Source organism: Aphelocoma coerulescens, chromosome 1 (assembly GCF_041296385.1).
Source record: "Aphelocoma coerulescens isolate FSJ_1873_10779 chromosome 1, UR_Acoe_1.0, whole genome shotgun sequence".
Lineage (NCBI taxonomy): Eukaryota > Metazoa > Chordata > Aves > Passeriformes > Corvidae > Aphelocoma > Aphelocoma coerulescens.
The window spans coordinates 82,354,735-82,377,164 of NC_091013.1; the positions used below are offsets into that span (position 1 = coordinate 82,354,735).

Consider the following 22,430-nt stretch of genomic DNA (forward strand, 5'->3'; position numbering starts at 1 on the left):
CTTACTTGGGGACCTCCCTATGAGTCCTAGAAGCTCTTTCTGGTTTCTTTTTAACTTTTCTGATAAAGCTGTTGTTGTGTAGTTAATTTGTGTCTCTATTTAATGCATGACATAAATGGACTGAGCAGTGCATTTGGTGAAGGGACAGGGAGTCCCTGGTGACGTAAGCTGGTCACCTTCTAAGTCCCTTCTAAGAAACTGCAATGCTGAAAAATTATTTCAAAAGCATTAAAGCTCACTGTCGTGGGTGCCACTGCCTAAACCTCTTGTCAAATTCACAGGTGACTTGCCAGTTCTGCTCTGACACACAGTTTGAGCTATTGCAATCTGCCAGAGAGCAAGAGCAACTTTGGTGGCTGTGCCAGTTCCAGCCAGGCTGAACCTCTCCATAAGTTTAAAAATTAAAAAGAGCTTTTAAAGTTGTTTTGTTTGTTTTGTGGGTTTTTTTCTTTTTTCTGGTAAATTCCAGCACTACTATTTGGGCATGAGCCAGCCTAATGCTCAGTATGCCTGGGAGTCATGGGGCATTTGCAACTGCTGCACTGCTGCAGGAAACAGTCCCTGGGAACTGCAGGCTCTGAGCTTCCCATTGCTTACCTTAGGGAAAGGAGAATACCCCAAGCAGGAAGGGTCTGTTTTGTGGAAGGAATGTTCATATAACCCTGTACACCACTGAAGCCCAGAAGAGCTAAAGCTCCAGAGAAACTGCAGTGTGAACACAGCAGCAGCCAGACAACTAACAGACCAGTTGGAAAGCAGCAGAGCAACTACTCAGGGGCTAAAGCAGCCAGCAATAGAAGGGGCTACAATTTAAAATAAAGGTTTCAAAATAATAATTTCTCTGCTATCTGAAACCATATAGGAGTGGAATACCCCAGTAAAATATAAAACTCTGTACTGGGGAGATGCTGTCGCCATCACACGGCATAGTAACTGCACAAGCTCAGGAAGAATGCTATGGTACACAAGGAAATCAACTGCGTTTATTTTTTATGAGACAAATGAGTTTGCTTAGTGTGTACAGAACATATTAAGATATTTAGAGATGAGTTTTGAGGAAAATTGGTCTGTTTGGAAAACTTCTGTCTCTTGACTGAAATCTGCTACTAAAATCTAAGGACGGACATGACCCCATGCTGTAGATTTCCCTGGGACTGGGGCTCACCTGAAAAAATCATCAGAAGAATCAGGATATAAGCACTGTGAATAGTAAAAATTTTTTGCTGTCCTTCAGAAGCCAGTGTTCATAATTGAAACTCTTCATGTCATTAAAGTAGGGGGGAAAAAAGTATTTACTATATATTTACTTCAGTTACATACAATATTTTCACTGTAATTACGTTATTTCCGTCTGCTGTACTACAGGAGTAAAACTACCAGGATTCCTTCATGCCTTTTGTCACAAGGTGGCGACGTTGGAAGCAAGAAATGCCATGGCGACCAGGGACAGAGCAGCACTCTGAAATGTTAAGTTCCACCCCACTTTGGAGGAAATGATAAATCATGAACAAACTCTGATCCGTTTATTTATGTGAAAATTCACGTACTGACTTTAAACTTAAAGTAATTAAAAGAAATGTCAGCCCAGGACTATAAATCCCTTAATGCAACATAATCCTTTAATTATAACCATTATAATCCTTTCAATATAAACATTTTGGTGGGAATTCCACCCACCTGTGCACACCTCTTCACCATATCAAATTCATTATGCAAATAAGATGAGAAATAACTGTCCTTCCTTTCCAGGATTTCCTCTCCTTGTGGTTTTGTTAGCAGCTATTTATAAAGAAATATATGGAAGCAATTACAAGATCTTGTTAAAGCAGTACAAAAATATGTCAGCAGAATGAGTTCCAAGGTAACAGCAGCTTTCTGCCACAGACCAAGCAAAGCAGAGAAAATTTAAGACATGAATCTTGTTATTAAAATGCATCTATCTGTAAGTTTATTAGCTCTGAACAGAATCCAGCATCCTAGTCAAAGGTGCTTTATGCAGAAAACCAGCAGAAGCTCATTATTCACAGAATCATAGAATCGTTAAGGCTGGAAAAGACCTTTAAGGTCATCAAGCCCCACCCCCGACCCAGCACCAACACTGTTCACCGCTAAAACCTATCCTCAGGTGCTATATCCACACGTCTTCTGAATGTTTCCAAGGACGATGACTCCAGGACTTCCCTGAGCAGCCTGTTCCAGTGCTTGACTATCCTTTCAGGGAAGAAATTTTTTCCTGATGTACGACCTAAACCTCCCCCGGCGCAACTCGAGGCCATTTCCTCTTGTCCTATCCTTGCTGCGCCCTCCTTTCAGGCAGTAGTCGAGAACGATAAGGCCCCCCGAGCCTCCTTTTCTCCAGGTTAAACACCCCCAGCTCCCTCAGCCACCCCTCACAAACCCGGGGTTTCCTCCCAGGGCTGCTGTGGAAGCTGCTGCGGCCGGGGCGCCTCAGACCAGCGGCGGGCCCTGCCAGCCCTGCTGAGGAGGTGCCGTACCCCACAAGCCCACGCAGACTTTTTTCGGGAATGCACCTAGGACGGGCACAAAGAACTAAACTACCACACGACTGCGCTGCCCGAAACCTCCGGGTGAGGCGCCGGAGGGCGCCGAGGCGGGACTCGAACCTGCGACCATTCGGGAACCACTGCGCGCCAACTCAAACACAACCCACCTCCCGACCCCCACCGCGCCGTGACAGCACTTCCGTAAACATCGCGGCGGGATGAGTGGCAGGCGCGGCGGCCAATCGGGATGCGCGGGGCGGTGGAGGGGCGGGAGCCCGCGCTCGGCGGCTGAGGCGGCGCGGCGGGAAGCGGCGGGCGGAAGCGGCGGCGGGCGGTGACAGTGACAGTGACAGTGGGGCGCGAAGCGGCGTGTCCCGGAACGGAACGGAACGGAACGGAACGGGCCCACAACGGCCCTGGAGCCGCGCGGTCTCGGGAGGCGGCGGTGGGAGCGGTAGCGGTGCCTCAGACCTCATTCCTTGAGTTCAGCCACGCTGGGCGCGGGCGCTTCTGCGTGTCTGGAGTAAGGTGTAGCCTCTCGAGAAGTTACTGTGCGTGCTGAGTTCTGTTTGGTGCTGGTTTCCGCGTCTGTCTCTTAACGGTACTGCTAAATCATAAGCGTATGGAGCAAAATACGTATGCTCATGTATTCTTTTTTTCTCCCCGTTGAATGGCACGATGTAATAAGTGCTTTGTTCTACCGGTTTGTATTTTGGTGTGTTGCTGCAGCCTTCCGATGGAGATAAAACCAGCTGTCAAAAGATACGAAACAAGAAGTAAGACAGCAGAGACAGAACTGCCGTCATCCAAATCCCGAGTCGATTGGAGACGCACTAGAAGGGAGCTCATACTGCTGGACAGCAATGACGAATCCTCAGCAACCTCTGAGGAGATGGAAGAGTCTACCACATCAGAAAGTGAAATAGATGAAAAAGACCAAACGGCTGTGGAGATCAGCCTTTCAGACCAGGAGGAGAAAGGCCACAGTGGGGAAGTACCAGAAGATGGTGACGATGAGTGCGTTGTGCCTGCGAAGCGTAAGAGGTCGAGCACGTCTGTCATGTATGACAGCGATGAAAGTGAGGACAGTGACATACTTGTTAGAAAGGTTTCTGCCAAACGCCGCTGTCTAATAGATGACGATGAGAGTTCTGAAAAACAGCAGCCTGATAAAACATGCCCTACAGAGAATGTTTCTACTAACAGGAAACAGCAAGTGCTTGCAAAATTGAAAGAACTTGCAAGACAAAGCGCAGCTCGGAGATCCTGCAGCAGTGCAAATTGTGAGGTCTGGGTTTTATCTTTAAAATTTAATTGGAGAAAATATTTAATGTGAGGAAGAGTTAAGCGATACAAATCAGTGGGTTTTTGGGTTGGAATGCATGACAAATGAGTAGTTCTGTAATGTTTTAATAGTCACATTAACTAGATAACGAGATAGACTTCTGAAAATCTATCAAATTATTTTTATCAGGAAGCAGAATACCTGCTGAAGTATCTTGGAGATCTCAGCTTAATTCTTAGAAGCAGACTGAAGAGAGGTACATGGAAATAGCTAATTTAAAGCTGAAAGTAGTTGTCATCTCGTACAGAATGATGTATTTTTTTGGAAATGCATGCTTTCCTGTTAATTGAGCAAATGGTGTTATTAGATGGTCAAAAATCTTAGCTGGTGTATGTAGTATTTTGTCAGTGCAAATGCTGAAAATTCTCGTGTTTGAAGTACTTTTAAAAATTTAATTAGGATTCTAATAGTGAAGCAGAAATAGAAGAGGAACCACTCTGTCAGTTGCCCCTCACACCGTCAGAAGGTAGTGAAACTGACAGTGGCAGCATGAAAGATTTTATAGTAGAGGAAGAGGAAGATGACGATGATGATGACAACAACACAGAGCACGTGAAGAGTGAAAATCAGCCACATCAAAAGCAGCCAAATCCATCAAACAGCGAGCTGCTGGCACAGTACATCCCACAGTGTAAGATCAGAATTAGTGATAATTTTTTATGTATAACTTGCTCATAGTACTGTAATAAAAATTCACGGGCTGAATACAAATGCTAAGGAATAGGATATGATAGTTAAAAGCATATACCTAAAAGGCTTCAATTTATTGTGAAAGCATTCTGATTTCCACAGTAAACTTTTACAGTCTTTTGGTATCTAACTAAAGAGAGGGTGTAAGCTGGGGGGAGGAAGGGCAACCTTATTGCACAAATTTTTTTTAAGTTGGTCTGATTTAGGATGAAGTAGGCTGCCTATGATGCATTCATTCCTGTGGAGACCTGAAAGCATCATCCTCCATCCTACGATCTTGTGGTTTATGCTAAAAGCAGCTATGTTAATCTGTCCAGATTCTGTGCTTGCCATGAGTTTGCGTCTTGGGATTTTGTTTTTTTGATTTTTTATTCGGTTGGTTTTTTGGGGTTTTTTTAATGTATTTTTATTCTGTGGTGGTAAGACTTGGGACCAGAAGTCTGGAGGGGTTTCTGACTTCATTGGCCAATCTCAGCCAAATTACATAGAGCAAGAAAACTCTTCAAGTTTTCTTTTATGAAAACCAGTTTCTGGATGGAGCAGAGAGATTTGAAGCAGAACTTTATGCGAGTTATTCCATATTTTGTTGTTCAGAAGTAGGTATGTATGACTGCACAGTCAGTGCTAGTGTAGGTAGTCACAAGCATTTGTGGTATTTTTTTCCCCAGTGAAGACCTCAGCAGAACTGTATTTGAAAGAAAGAAAAAAAATTAACAAGACAAACAAAATGCAAGCAAAAAACCCATGACCACAACATAAGCCTGGCTTTCTCTGATTTACATTATTTTCTGCTGTTCATAGAACAAATTATTCACTTCTCTTAGTGTTTGTAGTTCTTACTGTGGACTCTTCTTGCTTTAAGCACGTGTCTTTAGGGTGCTAAAATTCTGCAAGATCATTGGGATGAGAAGCACAATTTAAAGGCAAAATCCTAGGAGTGTGGATGTTGTACATTGAAATTATTTCTAATTCTATATTTAAATAACTTTAAAACTTTAAATTTACAATACTGGAGGAAAAGAATTCTTACAGGACTTCTAAAATGGCTTACTTTTTTTTTCCCCCCTTCTTTTGGTAAATTTTGGTTGTATTGCTTTCTTCCCAGTATCTCGCTGTGATCATTATGTACACTTCAAAAGAATAGTAAAGGCTTTCCTCATAAATGCAATTGATGACACTTTTCTGAGCTCATTATATGGTAAGTAAATTGCATTAAATAATGTAATAATTCATTCAAAGTTGTACAAAGCCATTTATTCTAGGGAAAGGTGTTTCTCCTGATTAGAGTATAGAAATGAGGGTCCTGAGGTTTTCCTGCTGTCTAACTTTGATGGGGGAGTGCAGAGGGAACTCTTATCTGAAAATGATACAGTAATGTTGGAAAAATGTGTAGACTTAAATCTTAAGCACAGAAGGCTTAAAATGCCTTCTTGAGATGTAGGAATGTGTTTTTGTGTTACTAATAATTAGTAACCTTTCCAGCATGAAAACCAAATTCATTTTGAAGCAGGTATCTCAATGAAAACATTGCAAGGTCAGGTGGTTTGTTAAAGTCTCTTGTGCTTTGCAGCTTTTTTTCTCAGGAATTTGATAGATAATAAATTATTTTAGTTACGGAGGTGATTCGATATGAGATTTTTTTTTTTCCTTTCTTTTTTTTTAACATTTCGGATAAATAAACTTCAGCTGCAGTCAGTACTTGTCTTATTCTTTCTGAGGAAGTACTTTTTTGCATTTGGCCTGGTGGGGCTGAATGACAACCTCACACATAGTTTCATAAGCACTGTAAAGAAGGGATTAAGGAGAGGACTCAGTGTCAGATTGTGGAAGGAGTCAGTAAAGTGCCAAAGAGTGGAGGTTTTAGTGTCATCTAACTGAGAGGGAATGGAGAAACTGAAGTATCCCACAGACTTCAGAATAAAGGCTGTATACTCTTGGAGCTGAAAATGTCTTTCTTCTACCACTGCTAGTTCTTTCAGGTGTTTGGTTTGGTTTGTTTCAACAAGTAAAAACAAGCTTATGAAAAGTAATAAGTAAACACTGTCAGATTGATGTTGTAATAGCTTCCTTCTGGTTCAAATGGCATCTGCTCTATAAAATGTAACAACTTACTGCCGAGTTACTGGAAGTAAATGAGCTCTGCAGGTGAGCTGGAGGTTGTACGTGAACCTTGTATGAACATAGCCTAGCATTACAAAAATGTATTTTTATAACATAGAACGGATTGTTCCAAGTTAATGGAAGTGAATCTCTTCATTAGTTTTGACTCAAGAGCAGCTACTATAGTATTGGAGTTCACACTTTTTATTGGGAGGGATTTTGTTTTGTGGTCTAGCACAGCCTCTTCAATCTCATACTGCAGATGTGTGTGTAAAGTGAATATGGACAAACAGTTAATTGCAATTATGGTGGCTATAATGACAACTACTTTTATGTAGAAAGCTAGATAGCCAGTGGTCCTTCTCAGCTCTGCTTTTTTTGGATAACAGCTTTGCTAGAAGACATGGGAAGGTAGCTGAACTAAGTTTTATATCTGTACACACTGAAGTTCCAGGACAGTGTGCATTGCCCTGCATCTAGGGAAGACCTATTTAATTCCTGGAGTCCAGTATGTATTTGGGAAACAGTAGTGAAATAGTGGTAGTTTACACATGCTTGTGCTGTTTTATTTATTTTGCTTGAGTAAGTATTTGGAAGTACTTATGCTGTCTAACTTAAGGCATCTGACTGGTGCTGCTGAAGTAAAGGTCAGTTTCTCTGTGCTCTTTCATAAGTGACAAAGAGAGTTGTCAAAATTTCTGCTCTGAAGTAGCTCAGAGGAGTTTGTTTTCATGGATTCCAACCACTTCCCTTTTACATTATGAACAAATTAAACAGATTGGTCAAAAAGTAAGACATTCCTCCACATGCTTCCTCCTTTTCCATTCTTTTAAATGGAACTGAGTGAATGGATCTCAATTTGGGATGAGAGCTTTTCACTTGATTGTAGAGTTTATGTATGTACCCTTTTTAAAATTATAAAATATATCCCTTTATCAAGATGCATGGATTGCATGGATCACTTTTATGGATAACAGTAGCAAATGTATTGAATAATAGTTTAGTAAAATCATTCATAGTTCTTAGTATGAAGAAGCATAATGTTCTTGAAAATTTTTTCTAAAGAAACTCGTACAACATAGGGTGCTCAGCAAATTAGTAATGATTCTCACTGAACAGATGGAACAAGACAGAAGAAATATGCACAGGATATGCTGCTCTCACTTCATTATTTGGACGACCGCTTCATTCAGCCACGTCTTGAGAACCTAATCTGTAGAAGTCGCTGGAAAGATCGATACAAGGTGTGTAGATTCCACTTTAAATGCTGAAATGGCCTCCAAATCATTTTAATGCTGTAAGTCTCTGTAAAGGTACAACAATCACTATAATTATATATACTTTTTAATAGAAACTATTGTTCTTTAACTTACATAATTTGTTTTGATGCTTATATAAATATCAGAAATATTTTACGTGTTTATAACCGGAGAAACATTCAGGTAGCAGAACAGAATCTGTTCTCAGCTACCTGAATGTGTCTCCTGCTGACTTCAGCAGATGACTTTTGAGGATTTTTTTGTCACTTGCTAAATGGTATAACAAAAATTTTTCCTCCTCCCACAGAAAGGTAAACAGTATGTTCATCATGAACCTTCTACTACTATTATTACTACAAAAAATTAAGTCAGTATAATTAGTCACTGTATGTATATTACTAGAAGGGTATTAGTGTGATAGGTGTGATGATCTAATAATCACTAATAACGGAGATTTGAATCTCTTTCATTTCTCTTGGACTAATTGTGTGTGAGTACAGAGTACTCAGCAGCCTGTTGGAGGCACTGTTCAGTTTACAGTGATTCTTTAATGTTATTTGGAATCTGTTTTTCAGGAGCGTGTGGATTGTTACCCAGATGTTCGCATAAGCTTGAAAGATACAAAAAATATGTCTTGTCAGGCCTGTGAAATGAAGCGGTGTTGTAAGTTCAATGTGTTGCTCTCTGGAAGGCTTTATAATAGTAAAACTTTGGAAGTGGATGACTTCATGTCAGATGATAAACAGGTAATTTCAAACCAGCACTCTGATTTTTAAGCTTTATGTAGTATTGCAGAAAATCACTTATCAACACATCTAATGTCTATAATTCTAGATGCAAGTGTTAGGCTGTTGTTTTTCCATGTCTAAGCCCTATTAATTTTTAAATATGAGGAATGATTTGGAGGAGTATAGACTTGGATTTAGCTTCATAATTATGAAGGAAGTTCCTATAAAACTTGAAAACATGAATGGAGGCATTCCCCTCTGCCTGCCTCTCCCCTTCCCCCTTTCTTATATGTTGGGTAACAGGTAATGAAAATTATCCTCAAATAAATCCAACTTTTATCAAGAAAATAAATCAAATGTTTTTCTATGACCTTTGGTTTTGCTTGCATCACAATGACCCGTGTGCTGTTACCCCTTAATGAAAAAGCCCTTTACCTTTGTGTGCCTATAGTGCCCTTAAGACTTTCCCAGCAAGAATCTTGCTTTGATTAGCTCTCAGAAACATTGTAAAAGTAACTTCTGTATGATGGACAATCATCGCCATTGTGTTTTCTGTTTTGTTGCAAGTAAAGTTTGTTCTGCATTGGGTCACTAGGTTTGCTAATTCTGTGCCTGCTCTGCCTCTAGCACTTGGAGGGTCCACGTGCACTCCAACAGCTCTTGTTCGCTTTAGGTTCAGACACTGAGTGAAACAGTGCAATGGTCATCCTAACAGTCCAAGTGCAACCTAGTCAGAATTTATTGCTTCATTCTTCAGGTTTTTTCCCACATCTGCTACTTGCCACCTAGCTATTCACTCAGGACAAAGTATCTTGGCATCTCAGATGCATTGACACTTGAAGTTGCTGATCTCCTTTCAAGAAGAGTTGTTCCTACCTACATCAATGCATTTTGTTAGAGCCTTTTCCCCATTACCGCATTATCAGAACTACTTGTCCAAACTAGAGAACACTTCCATTTAAGTAGGCTTGCATCTGTTTGTCCCTCAGTTGTCCCTTCTAGAACATTTTGGATTAAATTTTTTTTTTTTTTGAGTAAAAGGCATCTTTCGTGTTGTTACATAACGTTGCATTAGGCAGTCATTTTAGGTGGCTTGAGCAGTCACCTAAAATAGTTTAATAATAGCCTAATATAATTTTATTTCACAGCTGAGCCTTTTGAAAACCTTGAGTCTTAAGCCTGAGCGTTTCTAATATTTACAGATCTTCCCTTCAAATTTACAGCTACACATAATTGTTAGGATTAGGTATGCATATGACCTTCAGTAATGCAATTCATGACTTTTTATGATAAATTCAAAGCACACGATTTGTCAAGACTAAAATATTGCTACAGTTATTTACCAATCTGAGATCCAAGTTCTGCCTTTCTTCTCTTTCAGGAGACACAGATGGTATTTTATTTGTGAGTGTAAAAGAATTTTTGAATACAGCTGAAGTGCCTCACAGTATTTGTTGAAAATAAAAAAAGTTTCAGAACAAGGAGTTTTTTCAGTATATTTGGTAACGAGGTGTAATAGGATTTCTTATGTAAAAGTAAAGTGAAGCCCTTGTCAAACAGGGAGTATACCTTACTGAACCTCAAGCCTGTATTGTTTGGATGTTTGCAAATTCTTTAACTTACAAATTTGAGAGGTGTCGCTGTGATTATCATTTTGTTATCATACACATATCCATGTAATGCAGGAGCTTAAAAATCTTGCCAGAGTTTTTCTTACGTTACGGACCCTTCTAAGCAGCAGTTGCTGATACTCTGTTTTGAAAAGTATATATGTGCATGATAGTCAAGAAAGCTAGGCTTTTCTAGCAATGCTTTTCCCCTTTTAATCCTGTTTATTACAGGAAAACAGTTAAGTCCTCTGCAGTCATCCCAGTGCTGATACTGCAGTCTGTCGTACAGTCGTTCTTCCTTACGTACAGATCACTGATTTAAAAATACTCTGTTTTTCATGGGAAGTGTGTGCCTTACCTAACCAGAAATAATTAGTGAACTAGCAGCATTTAATCTTTACTTAACTTCCAACTTAACTGTGGAAATAACAGTAGCAATTCCCTCACTGCTGACCAAATGTTGTCCTGCATAAAGTATTGTTTATTTTTCACTTTGGAAAAAACTTGAAATATCCTACAGAATATTGAACTCACTTGCTAGTTCAGTTTTGTCCTCTTCTGCTTAGCAGTACAGAATGAGAGCTTTTTTACCCTGTGTACCCCAGCATCTGGGGACATGTCTCCTATGTGCCTGCTCAGTATAGCTCAGTGGCTGTTAAACAGACCCAGGGGAGAGAGTAACTGAGCACTTACCAGTCATTTTTGATAGTATCTTGTAATGCAACATTTGTGTTCTTATGGTGACCTGCAATTTAGACTGCTAAAAGTACTATTCTCAAGTTGTCTTTAACACTCTGCTGGCAATGCATTGATCAACTTGTCCTGCCAATTTAGAAAAAAAATACAAAAGAAAAAGAGGCTCACAGAGCTACATAAAACTGCAATTTCACAAACTTAATTGACTGATAGAGAAGGCAGTTCAGCACTGACAGACCAAATTGAACGGAAACACATAGTTGGACTACTTTCTATAGATTTGTTTGAAAATACACGAGAAAAGTGGATGTGAAGAGAACAAAACCAGACCTCCAACCTCCTTCTTCTGCATAAAACTTTCCTTTTCTCTCATCTCTGAAGTATTCTGCTTTGCCAGTAGAAAGAGAGGAGAAACAGCTGTTGCAGTTTTGCTTAGGCTTGCAGTGATTGTTCACTGTGTAGGTGCCAATTCTCATTTCCACACAGTCAGGGAGAATCGCAAGGTTTAGAGATAGGTGTCCCCCACACTTCCTTGCTCCATATGTAACCTGGATTATAAACTGTTCCCTACTCTCAGTCATGGTGTTCTGTTTATAAACATGCTTAGAGGACATGGATTCAGTCACTACGTGTTGTGCTATTGTCCAACCATGCTGCTACATTCCATACAAAGCGATTTAACACAACTTTGGCTGATAGGGCCAGTTTGAGTAGATAAGTTAAGCATTAACACAGAGGGACTGAGAACTGTGAGGGGAAAAAATTAAAGTACAGTACTGAGATTCTTTCCAAAGCTGCATTCTGAAATAGCATTGTATTTTTAGACTATCTTTCTTGCTTAAAAACACAATACATAGTTACATTTATACGATATTTAGCTATTTGCCTTTGGCATTTCTCCACCTCGCACATAAATAAGCTATGAAACTCACTGCCACAGGATATTTTGGAAGGGAAAAATAGTATTGGGTCCCAAAATGGATTAGACAGGTTCTTGGGGAAGGTTCTTTCACACTATGGAACATGATAGTTGGGATGAGACAGACGAACTCTTGACTGCCAGAAAATGTGTGGTAATCTTACGATCATTCTAATGTTTGTGCTGGATCTTACACTAACTTCCTAAATGTCTCCTGCTAGCTGTTGTCACAGGGGGAAAAAATGGGCCATCAGTTTGATGCAAGATGGTATCTCTTATTTTATATCATATAATGCTCCAAATGCCACACCTCATTGCTTGGGATTGCTTGGGATACTTGAAAAGTTGTGCAATGCTCTACGAAACGTTGGAGCTCAGTTCTTCATTGCTGCAGTATTTGAAATGGTGCTTTTGGAAATGTGAATTAATCAAGGCTCAGCATTGGTTGGTAGATCTTGCACTTCAGAAGCACCTGCACCACCAAACACAAGCCTTAGTTTTTCAGTTTGGGGGATACTAGAAAATGGAGCTGTGTATAGGTACAACATGTACATGATCAGTAGAGAATTAAAATATAGGCATTTTTTACCTCAAAATGTTTAACATTTCAGTTAATAACCATTTACTGTAGATCAGGTCAAAAGTTCTTTTAAGTAAGTGTGTCTCTTTTGACTTAACTGATATTATGCCTGGTGATATCCACTGAGCTGCTGGTTAATATATTTAAGGAATCGAGATATATTCATATAGTTAAGAAAATACATAACTAATACATAGAAATTTTGTTTAATCTTTGTAAGTACACTTTTCTGTTATTGTCATTGTCAGCAGATAAGAGCTAGTGCTAGATTGCACAAGTAGGTCAGGTGTTTTGGGGAACTGTGGGGTATGCCCAGCCCCTGCCCTGGAGGGAGGCCTGTTGATAAGGAGATTGCACAACCTCCCAGCAGAATTCCCTTGGAGAAGGCAGCTCTCTTCGGTGAGGGTGAGAGAAAACAAGAACCATGATCCTCTGGGAGACCCTATGTAGATTCCTTGTAACCCATTGGCTTCTACCCTCTCACACCCACCCCTGTACCCCTATAAGATCTAGCCCTCTGCCTTTGTGAGACCGGAGAGCTCGTCCCTGGCCTCCCCTTCGCGGGGTGCGGGCTAATAAAGCTGCCTCACGTGGAACTGCTCTACGAGCCTCTCGTCTCTCCTCCTGGTCCAGCCTGGGGTTTGCCTCGCAGAACAAGAGCTGAAATCACTCTTGCTGAATCACTGAAGGGCTGACAGCCTGTGAGACAGGCAGCCTTTCTGCAGAGGCATCCCTGGCGGCCGAGGGACGGCCGCAGACCTCTGGCAGACTGTCCCTTGTGGGTCGCTCTCTCTGCAGCGGGCACGGCTGCCTGGGCCTGAGCCACAGACCCCAACCCGGCCGCGATAGGGAACTGCTCACAGATGCAAATTTGGTCATGCATTCAGAAAAGCTCCCTGAAAATGTGGGTTGTAAGCACTAATTAAAACTTAACTTTCTTGTAATTTGAGAGTATTCAGATCATTAGAAATAAAAGGTAGCACTGTTGTGGCTCAGAAGAAGTAATTTTGCAACTTAAAATTTGGTTGATTCTTACACATATATATGTGTGTGTGTGTGTGTGTGTAATCTAAAACAGCAATACAGTTGCAGCTTGCATTACCAATGCAGAGAACTTCAGCCATTTACATACTTGTTATACAGAGGTGTGACAAGTCATCAGTCCAAAACAATGCTGTCCTTGGAGGATAAGTTGATGAGGGTTTGTTTGTTTGTTTGTTTTTTCAGAAAAACTAAATCAGTTACTTTACACGTGTATTATTTATGTTGCTTTTTAGAAAACCTGACTTCCAAAAGCCAGGCAGATGTAGATTTCTTACCTGATAGGCTTTGTCTCCATGGGTTGGAGTAGCAATCAGTACACCTGTGGGTCATTTACAGAGGATAGAATCTTCTTCTGACTTGCCATTGTATCTATTGGAAGTACTGTTGTGGTAGACGTGGAGCAAAACACACCCTTGTGAAATGTAGGATGTGCTTAAACACAGGTGAAAGTTGAGTCTTGTTCCCTCCTTGCACCTCCAATGTCACATACTCTTAGTGAACACTTAGGATAGCCAAAGGTTCTTGTAACCAATATATTACTCAGTATTTTCATGGTAGTGCTGATAGATTATAACAGATCTATTCTAATCCATGCTCTGATCATGTAGTAACAGGCACATTTACCATTTGTTTGTCTATAAATACTGCTGTAAAGAAAACTGTGAAGTAAGACAGTTCCATCTTTTCTGCCTGGAAATCGTGGAAGTAAAACTGGTAATAACTGGGAGATGCAGAGGCTTTATTTTCTGCAGCATTACGGTTTAGCTATTCCTTCCAGACAGTTGCAGATTAACATTTGTATTGTGTAAAACTTCGAGTTCAGATTTAATTTTTTTGAAATTCAACCTCTCCATTTATTAAGTAGATGCTTTGAAGCATATGTGTTTATATATCTTTCTTGAAGAAATATTGAATATTTTTCAGTCTACAAAATGTTAAAATTGGTATTTCATCTACCTAGGAAGTACTTACATAGTAAGCAAAAGTAAACAAATAATTCCTCTTCCTCTGCTTTCACAATATGATGGTTGTCTAAAGTATAAGTGATTTTGTAACAAAGTTCCACAATGAGATAGGAAAGGTATAATCTGTTACAAACAAGACTGTGTTTGCAAGAAGACTGCACTGATAAGCTGCCATTGCTTGGACTTGCTGTCTGCCTGCTTGCTCAAAAATCCTTGTGCTGTAGCTGTGAAAACTACATGGGTGTGTGCTAATTTTAAGCACTTAGTGTCATTCTGTTTATTTCATTATTCAAAAAAATTTCCTGGACTGACTGGTTAAATCTTACTAGATTAGCTCACCAATTCTGTGTATTGTAAAGATAACCATAGTTCTGTCAGAGAGAATGATTTGTTCGTTCTGGCCTAGGTTTTGAAGGTTGGCGTGGTGTGTGCAAATCGTACAAGAGTTTATCACAACTTGAAGCACTTCAAGTACAAGTTGTACATGGGTTGCAGCTCTGTTGCTGAACTGGATGGTGTTGAGGATGAACCAGTCAAAGACACTGTAGAGCGGCATTTCAGCCACTTAGAAGAGAGTGGGTGGATTCAGGAGGTATGACTGGGTTATTTCCTGTATCCTTTTCCAAGCAGATAAAAGTTAAGTTCAGATAAAATGTCTGATTTAATGGATCAGTTCTGAATTACCGGCCATCAATAACACAACTCAGCTCAACCATTCCCCCATTTCTGCTGACCCAACGTTTCAAACAGTGCTGTGCTGCTGTGCTCATACAGAGTTTGCATCAGCTTTTGACATGAAGCTTTTTGACAGCTGCATGATCTCTGGGCTGTGGTGGGCAGGTCCCTGTTCCATTTGAAAGCAGCAACACAACAAACTTGAGCTGTAACTTAGAAAGATGGGAAAGATGTACATGAGGCACAGCAAGAATATTTTAGGATTCTGTTTACACTGAAGTACTTTGAATTATGCAGAACCACTTCATGAACTATTTTAAGACAGTTTGTAGTACAATTGCATGTAGTATGCTTTTAGATATAGCTTCTAAATTGTTATTGACATGCTTGGTCATGTGTTGAACAAGAAAAAGCAGTCTTTACATAATACAGTTATTGAATATTGATAAATTATACTAATTTTATTTCATTCACAGAGATACAATGATCTGGAAGATTACATGGAAGATGCAGACAATTTTCAAGAAGAGAAAATTGATTAAGAGGTTATATAGCTCTTTGAAAGACATCTTAAAAATGTGAATGGCCTACTTCATCTGCATGCACTTTATCTCTGCCTGGACTTTGAGATTTCTATGTAGGCTGTTGCATCTAAATTCATATGCCTTTAAACTACTGTTTGATAATGTGCTGTATCTTTTTTTTCTCATCTGTATCAATACAAAATCAAAGTTTTACCAAATCAGTCCTTCCAGTTTTACTGCATTAACCACTTTAGTTTCCTACTGTTAGAAATATCAGTTCATTATCTATTTACTTCTGAAATAAAACTTCCACCTATTTATATTGAGCTGCATTGTAGGGAACATAGGAGATGCTGAGATCTTTTGAAGTGGGTATATTTGGAAAGGTAAGGCTTTGTTGCACAACAACTTAGGACTTGCATCTTACCTTCCTTATTGCTCATTATATGCAAGTAAGTCCAGTCAGTTAGAATGATAGTTACAACAAACAGGACCCAAATGCAAAGATCTATTTCTCCTTTGAGGAATCAGTATAGACAGTTGCAAGGCAACAGAGGAAATATTCTGCAGTCCTGACTACATTTCCAGCACAGTAGTCATTCCTCTCTTGAGAAAGTAGGTGATGAGTCACAGTATAGGCGTCATACAGACTGAGTCTGGCTTAGCCATCTAAATGAACACATGGGCCCACATTGCTGTCTCTGATAAGCAGCTGGGGCAATTTACTGAGATTTTAAACATCAAGTTACATTGTGCAAACATAATGGCAGCAACTTGGAGTAACTGCAGTCCTAAGAGAATGGATTAATATGCCCATGCAAGATAAGCAAGAATTCTTCCAGTGTAACTTAACAGAAAGTAGGAGTTAGTCAGAAACAGGATGCGTAGCTTACAAGAATTTCATTAAACCCAAATCAAGAGTAGATTTTCATGGATTTAAGAAGGGTTAAGTATGGTACTGTCCATTCTGAAAAATTGGACACGAACTGTAAATGTGCACTTGCAGCCCCGAAAGCCAGCAGTGTCCTGGGCTGCATCCAAAGCAGTGTGGCCAGCATGAGGGAGGTGATTCTGCCCCTCTGCTCTTATGAAACCGTACCTGGAGTGCTGCATCCAGCTCTAGGGTCCTGGGACAGGAAAGACTGGATCTGCTGGAGCGAGTCCAGAGGCGGGTCACTAAATTGATCAGAGGGCTGGCTGTAGATAGGCTGAGAGAGTTGGAGTTGTTCAGTCTGGAGAAGGGAAGGCTCTGGAGACCTTATTTCAGCCTTTAAGTAATTAAAGGGGGCCTACAAGGAAGATAGAGAGGGACTTTCTACCAAGGCCTGTGGTGACAGGCCAGCAAGTTTTAAACTCAAATAAGGTAGGTATAGATTGACATAGGGAAGAAATTCTTTACTGTGAGGTTGGTGAGGCACTAGCACAGGTTGCCTAGAGAAGGTGAGGATGCCCCATCCCTGGAAGGGTGTTAAGGTTAGGTCAGGCTGGGGCTCTGAGAAACTCTGGTCTGCTGGAAGATATCCCTGGCCATTATGATCCTGTCCCTTCCAACCCAAATTTTTCAGTGTTTCTGTCCCTGTATTTTGGGCTGCATATAAAAAGAATCAGATATAGCCTAAGATAAAGTGCAGGGCACAGGGTTTTGAATCCCATTAGGAACTGTTCCTACATCTTGCTGTATGCACATACTCTATTAGTCTTTTGTGGCTGATCAACTTAGTAAAAGATACTGTTAACACTCTGAACCCTTTTAACAGGTTACTCTGTCAGCAGCAAAACTAATGAAACTTGATTTCTCAAAGATTTGTCCATAAGAAATCCCCACATTCATTTTGCCACTTTACTGGGAACAGATATGCTGATTGGGTAGGCAGCTGCTGCCAGGTGTATTGCTTAACAAGGAACATCTGCTGGCTTTTTTACATAGAGGCTGTACTTTAGATTTATCATTCACTACCCCTTTTCCAACATTCATTGTGAGAAATGAACTGCTTTTACTTTTTTAAGGACTTGAAATCCAGCAATGTTTCAAATGCTATTAGGGTGAGTTAGTAGCATCAGTACTCCTTTGTACCACGTACAGATACAAGGTATACAAAACCAAGATGAAAATTCCTGGTAAACATATTGAGACTTTCTCTCAAGAAAACTTACATTGAAGATTGAGACACATAAAATTTTGAGGTTTATATGTCTGGTTTATATATCTATCTCCCTGGTTACCAAAGCTGAAGGTTTTCTTCTCTATTCCTTTTCCTCCCTCATCTCTGTTCTGAGAATATTGGTGGGAACCCACCCATCAATTTAAAAGTACTCAGGAATCCATCTTGAATTTATCCCTTTTAGTTAAAATAATCCTCCTTGATACCTCACTTCTTTCTGTTAACAAAATCTCTATGGGTTGGTTTGCTTCTCTAGAACATAACATACATTTGGTGTAACTTTATTCTCACAAAGGAAAGCCATTCTGAAATTAGTTCTGTACTATGTAATGGAGTACAGCCCCGTAGAGCCTTCCTGAGTGGTCCTAGTTTTTGCTACCATACAAATTTTCTGAAAACTCTCAAGACTATGATTTTTGCTTAAAAGTTTTGTTGTCAAAATGAATGGTTGATCTGTCATTTTGCTGCATTTAAACTGTTCACTACCAAAGTAAAGAATAAGTTTGTGAAATTCTGGCTTGCTGATTACAAGTAATATTTCAATAATGCATGCAGTTTGATTGAAAATTGAAACGGTCACATTGTTGAATTACTAGTTTTACTCATTTTTTGATATCACAGACCTTGTTTCTCACCTCCTCTTCATGCACCTGAAAAGGGTGTGCTATCTACTTCTTGTTCCTGCAGGCATTTTTTTTCCAGATCATTGTTTTTTCTGTTGCTAACAGGGATACAAAAGTATCCTGATGGAATTTCCTGGTAGAAGGTGCTTCCATAGGTTTACTAATCTTGTCTGTGGTATTACCAGTGGGACTGAGAAAATGCCTTAAATTGACATCACTGATTTCTGTTTTAGTAAGAAGCAGCTATTTGATTTGGCAGGAGCTGATGTGATGTTCTTGTGTGTATTGTGTCTCTTAAACTCTGATATTCCCCTCACTGAGATGGGAGGAAGTGATAATATTTTTTGTGGCTGTTGTTCTACCTGATGTGTTTCTACAAGACAGCAAATGTGAAGTGTCATTACATCACATTTACATTTGTCTTCACCACAGGAAGTAAAAAAATGGTTTAGAAGAGTAAATATGTAAAAATTTAGATCAAATTTTCCAGGTCTGTCTGCAAATGCTAGTACAGCATGAAGCACAAAGAAGACTTACCCCTGAGACTTTCTATATATAGAAATAATCAGTAAAAGTACTTCTAGCAGGAAAAAAAGTGCAAATATCTAACGATGGGAGTAGTTAGAAATCTGACCAGTCTTTCATGCTTTTTTTTCCACATCAAAGAACTTGAGTGGAGTTAGGAGGTGAGAGAATAAAATGTTTGTTCCAGTAGGATATTTTAAATTGGTTTTAGTGTTAATTTTTGAAGCAGTAGCTCTAATTAAGATAAAGTACCTGTCTTAATGGAACAATGAAGAGAGCTCAGTATGCGATTAGACTTTGCACGGGTGATTAATGATCATACTTGGGAATTACTTTAGTTCCTGTAATGTTTTGATAATCTGCTCTAGTTTAAGTTCTCTAACTGGAGATGGTGATACTGATGAAGTTCACACAAGGTATTTATGCACAGGATCAGGCTTACTAACACAATGTACTTGTGGGACAGGAGATACTTTTTGCTCTATATTCTGTCCACGTCTTGCAGTGGAGTATGAAAAGAAACAATTTTTTTCCCCGTGTCCTTCAGTTTTTGGAAAGAAAGTTGTTTGCTAATAGTAGATAGCTGTTACTGTCACTTTTTCAACAGTGAAGGCTTCTCCTGTTTCCAAAAAGCAGCTATTTTTAGCGCTTCAGCAGGCAATTACAGGCAATTCCCATGCTTAACTCCTCTAGTGTACATTTATTTGGATAAATAAAGACTTCTAGTTTTATCCTTTTTTAAGTCTATCTGGATAAACAGAGTGGGCTAGTGTACATGTGTGCTACACAAACACTTGCAAATACAATACCATTCCAAGAGAAATATCCAGCACGCACAAAGTAGACTTTAAAAAGTTGCCTCTCTGATTCTGCTTTGAGAAGAAAGAAACCAATTTCTAATCTGAATTTAGAGATTAGGCAAAAGAATGTAAAAAAGTATGATCTACCAGCCATGGAATAATATGAGAAATATGTGAAATTATGTTAAAAGAACCGGATTATAACCCCTTCAGTGACTCTCCTGAATAGTTGATGTGAATTTTGGTAGTTGTCTAGGTAGTAAGTGATGACATGGGGTTGTTCGGGGTTTCTTCCCCTATTGTTTATTAAATAAGATGTAAACACAGTTTCCTTGTATTAATTAGTCTTAGTTTAAAAAAATCCAGAAATGCTCTGTTCACGATTGCTTACTTTACAGTTTAAACAGAGCAGCAATTTCATGCACCTTGTGCCCAAAATTTAAGGATGAGAAAACTGACTCAGGTGCAGTCAGACTCTACTTCAAAGTTAAACAATTTGCCCGGTGAGCAGCATCATACATGAGCCTGCCTAGCTGGGAGTACCCCAGGAAATAAAAACAACGAAGAACCCTCACTGAAAAGCAAATAATGGAAATGGCTGAAAATTCAAAGCTCCGAGTTCAGAAAGTCCTCCGCAGGATTGATATTAAGCATGTGCCGTTCCAGTGGAGTTAATATAACTTAGAAGCAATTTGATATGTGATTTCTAAACACAGATGAACAAGGCATGTGCCGAGATTGAAGCATGCACTCAAGATTTTAGGCGGCACAGGTTCAGCACAGTCTTTTTGTTCCATTTTTGGAAAGTTACTAGCACGATGGGATGTCTATGGTGAGAATTCCTGGCTGTGAACCCAGCACAAATAAGTGCTTTGCTCATCTGGAGGGGGCTGCTGGTTTGGGAAACCCAGAGCTTCGACAGCAGTAGAGAATTCACACAGAAAAAATGCTCAAGCATGACAGTTCATGTGAGATTACAGCGTCAGGTAAAAAGGTCACAAATCAGTGTCAACAGAAGGAAAAAAGTAATTAATTGTTCAGGATCTATTATGTTAGTTGCTTTGTCCTGAGTGTGTTTACTAGAATGCCACTAATCGCAAGGGATGTTACAACGTGTTAAGAACCGTTTGCTTTTAAGAAAATTGACAACCAACCAGTCCAAAACTGATGGCAATATCCAGGGGTTGGTGACATTCGCCAGGATCTTCTGAACAAAACTTGGAAAGCCGAGGGATGGCTGTGGGGTATTTTGTACTCGGCAACACCAGGGGCAGCATTTGCTGCGGATTGAGCGAGCGGGACTCGCAGCGCAGCTCCGCAGCCGGCTGCCTCTCGCCTCGAAAGGGAGAGATCAAACCACAAACCGAACTCTCGAGATGCTGCTTGGCAAAAAGCGAATCTTAAACGTCTCAAGTTAAAATTTAAAAAATCTTTGTTTGAAAGGATCACTCTCTGAGTTCTACAAAATCTTGTAAGACGGCGAGAGAGAGAATTCCTCCAGCTGTCTCGGTAGCTTCCGGAGCAGCACCATGGATTTCATATTCCCACAGCCACTTTGAAAACCCCAGCCAAGCCGTCATTTAAAACTCTCTTGCTTATTCTCCATTAGATTTGTGTGTTACTGTTGCACGTGTGTTCTGTGACTGACCCCCTTAAACAGCAATGACATCTGAGCTGTAAAGAACAAATAAAAGCCCAAGTAAGGCCTGAAGCAAAGGTAACATTGTCTACTATTTTACAAACATTATAATTTCATTTTATTTTCCAGCTGTGCCAACCTATTGTTCTCAACAGATGCAAGCTACTGTTACGTATCAAATAATAACCCACTCTTCCTCAGTTGTTCAAGGTTAAACAACAACAACAAAAATCTCTTTTTCCTGCTAGCAATAATGCCTTCCTCTGAAAGCAGCACAACCCCAAACCCTCTCCCCGAGCCCTTATCCCTCAGCAAAGTTTCAAAGCATTTGCTGAGACAAACATGGATCTGAACGTGCTGGAGGTTCTGGCTGGTGCTCACCAAGCCAGAACCCGGAAATGCACATGTTGCAACAAACCCTCATGTTTGTTGCCGCATGAAGGAGATGGGGGTCATTAAAGTGGGGGCTTTTATATTTCCCATATGTCTAATGCTCCCTATCTTTTATGTTCTGGGGGATTTTCCAGGGATGTGTCATTTCATCACTGGCATTCGAAGTATTTATTTGTGTGACCTTGGAAGAGGATAAAACCACCTGAGAGGGTTATTATCAGCTCCTCCTCATCCTCAGCTTAATGCTCTCAGTATGCTGTGATGAAATTTGTGTATTTTTCTGACTGGACCCATTGCAGAACAGAAAGAGAAAATGCATCCATATACTCAGGACTGTACAGTCCCCAAAGGCCTTAGAGGTTTTCCATCAGGGATGTGTCTCTGTGTACTTGGGGGCCATTTTTATTCCCAGAGGTATTTGGGAATTTGGCTAATGCAGCCACAGTAGTACAACAGCATATTGCTTTAATAAAGCCAGCGAGCTTCCAGCTATTTCTGCATCCTCCTTTACAGCTCACCTACAACAACACGCAGAACCTGACGGCTGCTAGTTGCAGCAAGGCCAGTTCCAGAGGCCAGATCTCGCAGTCTCTAATTGCCCTGCTCTAAACAGAGGAGCCGGGCGAGAGAAGCACTAAGCCTGCGGCTT

The 22,430-nt window shown here is 40.1% G+C and overlaps 1 protein-coding gene across 2 annotated transcripts; it reads left to right on the forward strand.

Moving 5' to 3' along the window:
• Positions 1-2,842: 2,842 nt before the first annotated feature.
• Positions 2,843-21,439, forward strand: CCDC82 (coiled-coil domain containing 82). 2 transcript variants are annotated; one of them, XM_069015000.1, is made up of 8 exons: positions 2,843-3,032; positions 3,234-3,792; positions 4,249-4,480; positions 5,645-5,737; positions 7,759-7,883; positions 8,474-8,644; positions 14,847-15,032; positions 15,592-21,439. In XM_069015000.1, exons 2-8 carry the CDS (start codon positions 3,241-3,243, stop codon positions 15,655-15,657), a joined length of 1,425 nt encoding a protein of 474 aa, XP_068871101.1. In that variant the 5' UTR covers positions 2,843-3,032; positions 3,234-3,240; the 3' UTR covers positions 15,658-21,439. The 2 variants fall into 2 exon arrangements, with proteins under 2 accessions (XP_068871101.1, XP_068871093.1); XM_069014992.1 differs by having other exon boundaries at positions 2,942-3,105.
• The last annotated feature ends 991 nt before the right edge of the window (positions 21,440-22,430 follow it).

What these genes read in the sequence shown, in the direction of transcription:
- CCDC82 (XM_069015000.1), top strand. Translation starts at nt 3,241, where the DNA reads ATGGAGATAAAACCAGCTGTCAAAAGATACGAAACAAGAAGTAAGACA. An exon ending in GGCACAGTACATCCCACAGT is followed by an intron (nt 4,481 to 5,644) that starts GTAAGATCAGAA and finishes CTTTCTTCCCAG; the next exon opens with TATCTCGCTGTGATCATTAT. An exon ending in AGAGTGGGTGGATTCAGGAG is followed by an intron (nt 15,033 to 15,591) that starts GTATGACTGGGT and finishes TTTCATTCACAG; the next exon opens with AGATACAATGATCTGGAAGA.